This window comes from Sprattus sprattus, assembly GCF_963457725.1.
Source record: "Sprattus sprattus genome assembly, chromosome: 18".
Classification (NCBI taxonomy): domain Eukaryota; kingdom Metazoa; phylum Chordata; class Actinopteri; order Clupeiformes; family Clupeidae; genus Sprattus; species Sprattus sprattus.
Genome location: NC_137916.1, coordinates 24,258,455 through 24,268,831, shown reverse-complemented (window position 1 = coordinate 24,268,831; position 10,377 = coordinate 24,258,455). Strand labels below are relative to the sequence as shown.

General features: G+C 41.8%; 1 protein-coding gene across 1 annotated transcript; it reads right to left on the bottom strand.

Moving 5' to 3' along the window:
- Window positions 1–1,406: 1,406 nt before the first annotated feature.
- LOC308378894 (ADP-ribosylation factor-like protein 4D) lies at window positions 1,407–2,015 on the bottom strand (the record flags this gene model as incomplete). Its single annotated transcript, XM_080855910.1, has 1 exon — window positions 1,407–2,015. One exon carries the CDS (start codon window positions 2,013–2,015, stop codon window positions 1,407–1,409), a length of 609 nt encoding a protein of 202 aa, XP_080712036.1.
- Window positions 2,016–10,377: the final 8,362 nt, after the last annotated feature.

The following is a 10,377-nucleotide window of genomic DNA, read 5'->3' as shown; positions in this document are numbered from 1 at the left end:
CTCTCTCTCTCTCTCTCTGACAAGTGGTAATTAAACAACTTCTATACAAATTGAAACATAATAACTGTTTGTGAACTCTTTCACAGTGCCAAAAAAAAAACCTGAATGTTCTGTGACAGGAGTTCATTTTGAAGGCACACAGAGTGGATATGGCTCATATCCAGGAGGAAAAGAACACTGAATGTTTTGAAAGAGGAGGGAAAGACAAATACACCCTTTGCAAACATGTACACTCGTCTGTGTCAAGCATCAGACATTTACCTTCGATGGTGGACCCCTAGAAAGGTCCCTACTATATGATTACGCTGTAGTACTGATGCAGTTCACCTTCTATGTTATGTCTACAAGTGTTCCCTGTGAATATAACAACATGTGGACAAAGGACAGACCAAGCCAGAGTCAGCACGCATACTAAAGCCTGGCACCAAGGTGCCAAACAAACCATTTCACATGTTTCAAGGACAGTGCAAGGAAAGTAAACAAAGAGCTTGTTTTTGGTTGCCTGACAGTGTGAAGTTGTACCGATGCCTTTCTGGGGGTTTGGTGACATTTCACAAATAGGTCACAAATAGCTAAGCGAGGCTGGAGGCCTAGCCTAGGAGATTCTCACCCAATGTGACGAGGATAAACAGGTAATACTAGTAACCACATATCTTGGGTTGGTCTGAATAGCATTTTTGTTTGGGGTGGGTACATCTGAAGCCTCCGAGGTAGATTTGGAAACCACTCCACATCACACCCTCATGCTCACAGAAACAAAAATCCTAAATTAAATACTTAACCTTAATATAACCTACATATATAACAGCACCAATCAGTAGTGTTCAATAATTTATTTCACTCAAAAAATGTACAGAAAAATACACAGATACATGGTTTTGTTCTCAAGAAAAAATGAAGAAAGCTTGAGCACAGCTCAAATACTGAAGTCACAATCTTCATAATGTAACAGTTCAATGGCAGGTCTTGGGTTCAAATCTTTGACGAGTGTTCTTCTCCCATTACAACAGTGAAACCTACCATTTTCCTGTTCTTTTAGGCGCCAAGCCAATACCACACCACATAACAGTCAATTACAGTGCAGTGAAATGCTAAATAAAAGAGTTCTTTGTACTTCGCAACCTCTTTGGCACCATGATCAGTGACCAACTGGTTCAACAGAAGAACAGTCTCCAGTGCTCTCGCCAGCTTTTGGTGGGGATGTTGGCAGTTCTGTGCGACTTGCAGAATCCAGTCCCACACTAAAGCAAACATATCTGCACCCTTTCACCTTTTTGCATTCAGCTGGATTCGACCCCGAATCCAAGCCACGTCGACTGACTTTGGCTCACAGTGGAGGAGCCTTTCTCCTTCCCTGCAACCGTCTGGTCACTTCTCCAAGGGGAGAAAAAGAAATGTGAGACAGGTCATCTCCTCTTCCTGCTGCTCCTGTTTGACTTCTTCCTCTTGAGGATCATCTGGTAGAGTCGTTCCAAGCCTGCTTGGAGACCTTGGCCATCCACCGCACTGCAGCCCTGTGTGTGGTGTGGCGTGGAGGTGCTCAGTTCATGGAGGCCCAGAGCCTTCTCCACCTCTACCTCGTTCCTGGCATGGGGCAGGTCCTGCTTGTTGGCCAAGACCAGCACGGGCACGCCCTGGTTCTCTGGCGTCCGGCAGACCTTCTGGAGCTCTGCTTTGGCCTCCTCCAGACGCTCCCCTTCGCTGGAGTCCACCACAAACACCAGGCCGTCAGTCCGGCGCATGTAAGATTTCCACAGCGGGCGGAGTTTCTCCTGTCCGCCAACATCCCACACCTGGAAGGTAGTGGTCCTGGCACTGCCAGCGGACACTGCCACTTTGACTCGCTCCGTGTTGAAGCCTTTGGTGGGAATGGTCTCCACAAACTCACGCAGTTTGAGCCTGTAAAGCAAAGAGGTCTTCCCTGCTGCATCAAGGCCAAGCACCACAACGTGTAAAGGCTGGAGATTTGGTAGGAAGGGTGTGTTAGGAGACATGTCTGTCAGTTGATTTCCCATTCTGCCTCTTGATTTCAGAAGCCTGGAGATCGTGTCTCACTCTTTGAATCCGACACTTGCTGTTGAGAGCTGTGAAGAAATGGAAGATCTGTGTTACTCATTAAACAATTTTTGAATAAGCAAAAATCTAGAAACTTGCATATCTGGGAAAAGTGGTCTTGGAATATACTACTGAACACAATTGTATTTGTTGATAATACTTTTGTATAGTAATGAGTTAATCACTAAGTTTAAAAAAAAATACCCAGTCAGATATATGTGGCAAACAGGACATGAGGTTACCAAACGAAACTGGCCAACGTCATCGTTTTTCATCCACCTCCCCTCCCCTCCCCCAAACCATAAAATACGTTTCTGGAAATACGACCGAGAAAGAAGAAACAAATGTAATATGTATCCCATCTAATTAGCCTAGTTTGAATAGTTATAACCTACAATAAATTGCATTATGAAGCCCATATAACCACAGCCATAAAAACAACACCAAACAAATCTCCTTCCAGCGCAATGAGTAACCTACCACCCTCTCCTATATTGCCTCTGCAAATTTAAGAAAAGTATCTGTGCTGTCTTCACCACACATATCTACACTAAACTGGATAGAATCAAGAAGTTTAAAGTATGCACTTCAACTTGTGCAAAAGTGAAACACGCTATTACCTTTCTGCAAAGTTTGGATATTCCGCGGTTGCGTCGCCTGCTCCTTGATAGAGTGACTTCACCTCTGCTCTCCCCGGTCTGTCGGTGGTAATTAAGGAGCACAAAGGGTGCGCCGAAACAAGATAGGCACCTCTTTTCAACCCCCCTCCCGTGACGTGATAGAGCCGTGCTGTAAAAACAATGATGATGGCTACGCCTCTTTCGTGTCTTAAAGGGGACGCAGTTTCAAAAGCCTCTCCTCCGAAGTTTCACCTTACTACTGCTTATTCAAGGCCACATCCTTTTCATTTAGCTACTCGCGTAGACTGTTTAAAACACTAACGTGTTGTGGAGTCATTGTCAGACAGAATTACTCAAATTATATTCGATGAAGCTGTTTTGAATATGGTGTTAAAATAAATAGCCTATGTGTGCGTTGTGTTCATTTGGAGTGGACTGGCCTTCACTAACATTCACTGAAAATATAACGACAAACTTTCAATGGCCTCCCACTGGTTGAAAATGAGAACAGCAAGAAACCCTAGTCGTCGTCATGTTGATGATACATTTGTGAGAATAATTCTTATGTGATTTGTTTCCATGTTTAAATTAACAGGTCACCTGGCAACTACACTACCATGGCTTTCTGCAACTTTTAGTAAGACTAGACTTAATTCAATGTGGAACCGCGTGCCATGTTCCATGTATTTACAGTAACTTGAACCATCAGGGAGAGATGTGCGTGTTTGGGGGATGTATTCAGTTCAGAGATTATGATCCTGCAATCTTCCGTCGGGCAATGGCAGCATGTTACGAAACATTTCATATCTCTGTCTGGGAATCTGCCAGTCAGTAGGCCTACTTGAGGTTACAACAATAGACACGACACTTTGGGATGCAAAACTGCACCAGGTAAAAATAGGACAATCAGATGAACTTGTAAAGGTGAACGACTGGCCTCGTCACCCAAATGGATACACCCTAATGCTAGGCGTAGGACACATGAAATGAATGATATCATCTCCTTATGTAGGCCTGCATCAATAAAATCGTCAATAACTGAAAACATAGCCTATTAGCCAGCATCCTACTGCACGTATAAACTTTAATCACCTCATTTGTTCGAAATTTTTCAAACATTTAAAAAAAAAAATAACCACAAATGTGTTCAATGGAAAGTGGTTTATGGAGGTTGCTATACAGGCGCGCCTAAGTGTGTGTGCGCCCCCAAGCGTTATTGTATATAAAGTCACCAAATTCAAACGAATAGGCTTACATTTCTTTAGGTCCATCAACAGGCGCTGACCAGTGATCAAACAAACAAAAAACATAAGTTCGTCCGATTGCCCAATCAGTCTGTTTTGTATAGCCTATCTTGAGGCGAATTTGCAAAGTAGGCTACCTACGAAACCTCATTTCTGGCAATACTGAACATAATTGAAGTGCTTTAGGGAAAGGTGGGGGTTGGTGAGCAATTTTAGGCAGATTGCAGTATCGTTTTACCTCGCCCAGGCCTATTCAAAATGTAATTTTCCCCAGTCAGGAATCTAGCTAAGGGTCTTTTTGACGTTTTCTCTCACCCTTTGACACCGTGCGTACTGTTGCTAAGTAACCGACCTGCGCGGTCCTCTGCCGCGAAATACCTCTGCTGAGCTCTCGCAGGTTCTGTGTTAGAATGCAAGCTTGGAACTCATCGTGAAACAACAGACCACGGTCAACAAAACCTGTAAGTGCCATTGCTCTGCTAGTTCACTTTCTGAGAGGACTTTATTTTGTTAGGTTAAGTTAGATTAACTGTTATTCCTCTTTTGAATTCGTTTCTTATACCCCAAAAAGTGGTCTAAAAGTTTTAAATACCTTGCACAATTTAATGTACATGTTGATGTAAATACCCAGCAAGACAGATATGTTTTCATCAAAACCTTACACCTAAACATTAGGCTGATGTGTAACTTAATTAATAAAAACGCATGCCTAATGTAGGATAATCGTGATTTTTTTTTTTTTTGTCACAGAAAGTCTCAATTTGTAAAGCATCGGTGCAATTCAAAAGGTACTGTACCAGCTCTGCTATTTGTCTGATTGCGTGCTTTTAAGGCATTAGAGATTTCTCTCTCAGGTTACTTCCCCTCTGGCCGTACCTAGTTTGGGTGCCAGGTCTCACTAATGCGCAGGGTGTAAGATGTCCGCAATGCACTGGGAAGCGCGTCGCCGACAGAGCATGCTGGATCGACGCTTGTCGCGGTCCAAGCAGGTGAGCGCGGCCTGTTTCATAATTGATCAATACCGGAGGTGAAACTTGAGTGTCCACTCCGTTAACATTTCCTGGGTCAGTCCAACATCAGGGTGTATCCCTTTCAGATGTCACTTTTGCCTTGTTTTTTTAGATTGTTGTAAAATTCTGAATCTAATTAAGTGGCTTTTTGCCTTGCGCGTACATGGGAAAGGTCACATGAACATGGTCAACAAAACAAGCGAGTATGGGGTGGCCATGTGAGTCGCATGTGATGCTTGAATATGTCATTTACTGTGAATGCCTTGTAGGTAGCCTACAATGAGCAAGTAAAAAGGACAGAGACAGAGTTTTCAATCACAGGGTCCACTGTGGATCACTGAAACATCTCTGTGTGCAATTAGCAACTGTGAATTAGTTCCCCACACACAGCAGCAAAAGCCATTAGAGCAGGGATCTGGGGTCTTTAGCACTTTCAATCCGTCCCATTCTCTGGTTTCACACATCCACGGAATGAGGGGCCATTGTGTAAAAAGCAGCAGGTGAAAATTAAAACCTAGAAGAAACTTGCAGCAGTCGCCCCCCGGTTCCGTGTCCCACTGTTTACACGTCGTTGTCAATGAAACCTGGATTCAGGAGGGGCATGTCTGTTCATGCTGACAGTGTGAGTGACTTGTCCAATCTCCAAACTAACCGAGGTGTGTGACTGAAGTCTGAAGACAATTTTTTATTGTATATGGCTCTCTCCAAACTGTACCACAGTTTATAACCACTTGTGTTATATTCACCTACAGCGTACACAAATCTGCAAGCAACAGACATTTACCAATATTATTTTTTTAATGATTTATCTATGATACTTCTAACGTGCTGAACAGGCTCAATAAAAACGTACTTATGTATAACTGTTTGTAGGTCCATTGTGCTGTTATTTAGATTAGACCAGGGAAAGTCAGGTCAAAACAGAGATCTTACAGAGAATAGGTGCACTGTCTGTGTATACATGTCCAAGGGTAAACACCATAGAGTATGGGCTTAAAGCAAGCAGACTGCATTATCATAAACACACTGTGTTATCTGAACTAGAGTAGGTCACTGAAAGTTCACAGATATATCCCAGTACTGCATGGGTTATCACTGTTCCCCCAACAATACAAACAACCTTTGTGGTAGCAGTGAACCACCTCATCAGAATTCTTTTGTGGACTTTGTGCAATCATGTTTTTAAGTCAGTGGACGGGGGGAATTGTTTTGGTGACATGAAGGTGTTATTTGGACGTCTTCAAGTACAGCTCATTAACTGTTTGGTGGTACTTACAAAAGCTGCTTTCTGGAATACGCCCGAGCTTGCCTCACTCTCAATGCTGCTCGTTTGCAGGTTCAAAACAACCCCCCTCAGACTGGCCCAGAAGCTCCCGCAGAGGCTCCGAAAGACACACCTGGGCAGCCAGGTATGTAAGTGTGTAAGGTCACTCTCCCCCAATTCTTTTCTATTTTCTCAGTCTTTTCTTTTTTCTACATATACACGAAAACACAAAGTATATAAGTATGACAGAGAATCAGAGCGTGCACACAGGTGTCATATACACAACGTATTATAGAGGAAAGAAGATGTATCAGCAGATAAGAGGTCACTTCACAGCTTGTTGAAACCGTACATAAACAAAGGCTTATCATGGAGGGCTTTAAAGAGTCACCTAATCCCTAATTGACTGTTTATCCCAGGAACAAATGAATGACTGACTCCTAATGTCATGCTTATCTTCTATTACCAGTCAGCTCAGTGGTCAAGGCAATTAACAGCAGTCAGTTGACAGGCCAAGCACCCAACCATTAGACATTCTAAAAACATCACATGGTAGTATGCGTGCACCCAGCAAACAATAGTCTTACAGCAATGATTCATTGCACGGTGATATTGAATTCATGAATCTGGAGGCCTTTTCTCTTATACCGAGGGGGTCAGTTTTAGTGCATTGTAAAAATAAAACCACTTAAATGAGGAAGTTTTGAACTTATGAAAGTATTTTGACTATTTTGAACCCTCTGCGATAGCATTATACATTTACTGAGGTCTCCATGAGTTCACTAAAAGCAGAGGAGGAACTGGAGGTTGTGAAGGATTTCACTGCTGCACTTCACTTTCACCTGCGGTACAATATGGCACAGCTTTTCATGCGTCCCCCTCTTCCCCGTAGGCCATTAAGTGTATCTGACAGTCAGTCACGCTCTGTTGTTCTCACACAAGACAGGAGAGCTCTGAATTATTTACAAGGACCACATTCAATGCCCATGGCCCCCTAGAGAGTTCCGTATCACATGCTGTAACGCTGCCAAACTGCTCTCTGGTGGCCTGGATTGGAGTCCTGAGGTTTTGTGTGCGATGAAACTCTGGCTGTGGTTGTGACGTCTTGTGTTTTTTTTCTGTTTTTTTTTCACCCTCACAATGAACTGTCTAGTTAATATGGATTAATATATATATATATTTTAAACTAATATGAATTCATTTTAACTTAAGGTTATGTTAATTCATGGATCCAGTTGACATGATAACACTAAGGGAGAAAGGTAGCCCTTGAACGTGTATGTTTGGGTTGTGACATTACTAACATGACCTTCGGTGATGGACATTTATGTTTAAAAGCATTGACAGACATCTAGAGTATATTGTGTCAGCCAATCATGTTTGCTAATGAGCACAATAAACAGACATGGAGGTATTGCGTTAAATGAACATAGTGCATGGGCTTTGAAAACTTGGTAGACTTCTCTTGAAAAGTCCTCTTATTTGTTGAAATGACCATGTCCAGCCACAAACGTTTTATTCATTTTTTTCATACTGATATAATACATTGGTAGCATGTATTAGGACTAAGGTTAACACAGTAAAATAATATTTGAAAAAAAGTTTCCTATTTTTAGTTGGAATGTTGTTAATAATGTAATAATTAATGTTACTAATGTAAATAAAGTGTTTTTGTCAGGAAACACACACACTGTGCTTGTATGTAACTGTTTCAGCAGAAAACCTATGTGTCAACTGCAAACATACACCTGTGGATGAAACTGATAACGGCGCTAAACTTCAAAACCGATACAGCGTGAGTAAGAACATTTGCTAACTTGTTGTTACATATTATGTATGCATTCACAATTCCTTAAAGGTTTAGTCCACGATTCTTGCAAAAGTTGGTTGATATCTGAGCTCAACAGCCAATCAAATTTACACCCCTCCCTTTTGTGCTTCTGACGCAACTGATTGGCTGGAATTGGCTTGGCCTGAGCCACTGGGTTTGCTTCCCATTTACAGAGCCAGGACTGTATATAAACAGTTTTTTTTGAGTGGACACACTGAATGGACATCTGAGCTGTCAGTTAGCTGAATTTGACAAAATGTCTATTGGATTAGAATCGCAGACTGTACCTTATAATGAATGCATGACACACCTCTTTAAGTACATTACATTTGCCGTTAAGCACTTTGAGGTGCATTGTTTTGTATGAAAGGTGCTATACAAATAAAGTGTATTATTATTATTATTATTATTATTAATAAATCATATTCTGTTATATCTCTAATGAAACAACGCCTCTCTTCTGATTGTATTTTCCCAGTCTGTGCAGTACTCTCAGCAGTGGTGAGAACATCTGGGAGGTCAAGCTCTAAACCACAATTCAGTACCATCCTTGTCCACGCATCCTTGTGTTCTGGGCCAAAAAGCATTATACTGTACAATTGTTGTAGCAAACTAATCTCTTCAAATCTTAAAGTTGGTACTTCGATGAGAGGCAGACGACCAAATACGATGAACTGAAGTTTACTCAATCTTGCAGATTTCCATCGAATTTGTGCGGTGGTCCATGGAGCATCGCTATCAAAAATCCGTGCACTCTTATACTACAATTTCCATCAGTACGCTTTTCCAAACTAAATATTTATCCAAATTGAGCCAATCAGAATATTCTGCTCACTTATTGCTTAAAATCATTTCAAGAAAATGGTGACTTGTGCGAGCAGGTATATGTCCTTGTCTATGTTTCTATTTTGTCCTTGACTTGTCTGCATCTCTTATACAGAGACTCCTTCATAAATGCTTGGCTGTCCTCCTTTTCGAAAACAGGCCTTTCTGCTTGGCCTTACAAGACACTCATCTCTTCACACAGGCCTTTCTGCTTATGCCTACACGACGCTTGTCTTTTGGCAAAACTGTTCCATGTTCACCACGCCACTGTAATACAACCATTGTATTTTTTATCTACACAATCCAATATGTTCAACAATTATTAAAGAATCCATTAACTAAATCCATGACTCTGGGGTGCCGTTTATGGAATTTCCCCTTAGATTGATTTAATGATGTGAAGGACTTAAATGCAATTATGTAACAGTATGGCATATTATATGCACTGGCTCTCGTGGTCACAGATTACATCCTCATTAGTTTCATCAGTCATGCAGTCCAGCACAGCAGCAGTATATAATGTGATGTCCACGTGAGTGGATGTCAGTGGATGTTACATTTCTATTTTACATTTAGTCTTTTAGCAGACGTTTTATCCAAAGCGACGTACAAAGGAGAGAACAATCAAACTACGAGCCATAGAGACCTTGTGTAACAATAAATACTATTTTACATAAGAATGACAAAAAGTGCAGGAATGTAACTACTGTAAGTGCAAGTAAGGTACTAGTTGAAGAGCAAGATAGGAAGGGAGGTGCTCTCTGAAGAGTTGGGTCTTCAAGAGCTTCTTCAAGGTAGAGAGGGACACCCTTTGCTCTGGTAGTGCTAGGCAGCTCATTCCACCAATGTCTCCTCACAGACAACTAGCCTGTTCATTCTCATGTGTTTTTTATTTGGATCTGTCATATTTACCCCTTTGTTGTCATCAATGTAGGTAAAACAGAATCACCCGACTTCTCAGGCCTCTATGAAACAAACAACAGTCTTTTGTTTTGTGTAATGTGATGACTCACATGGTTATAGGCCGTGTCTGAACCACTTCATCTTGGCACAGCGAGCTGAGTGTAACTAAGTGGATCTCAGAGAGACCGCTGTTGAGTCTGTTCGAACATGAAGAGGCTGGAGGAACACAAGGAAGAAAGAGAAACCTTGCCTGATTCTAAAAATAACATTGGCTGCCTTGCGTGAAAGACAGAAAAGCAAAAGCCCTGGTACAGCTAAGCGACTGGACATTTTGTGAAAAGCAATGGCGTATTACTGACTGAGCAGCACATACACACGATGATACGGGGAGAAGATCAGGGTCCCTGCAGCTTAGAGCTGTTTTTTTCTTGATCAAGGCACTATTAGTATCAAATAATATCTATTAATATCTTTAACCTTGTCATTCATATGTCAATCGGAGGTGCCAAACCTTGCAGCAGTCCGTGTCTGAGGCACATCTGAGCAGTCTGGCCTGAAAGAGGTAGCTCACACTCAAATGTGTCTTTTTTGAGCAGTAAACTACATTATTTGAGCTGTGATGAAA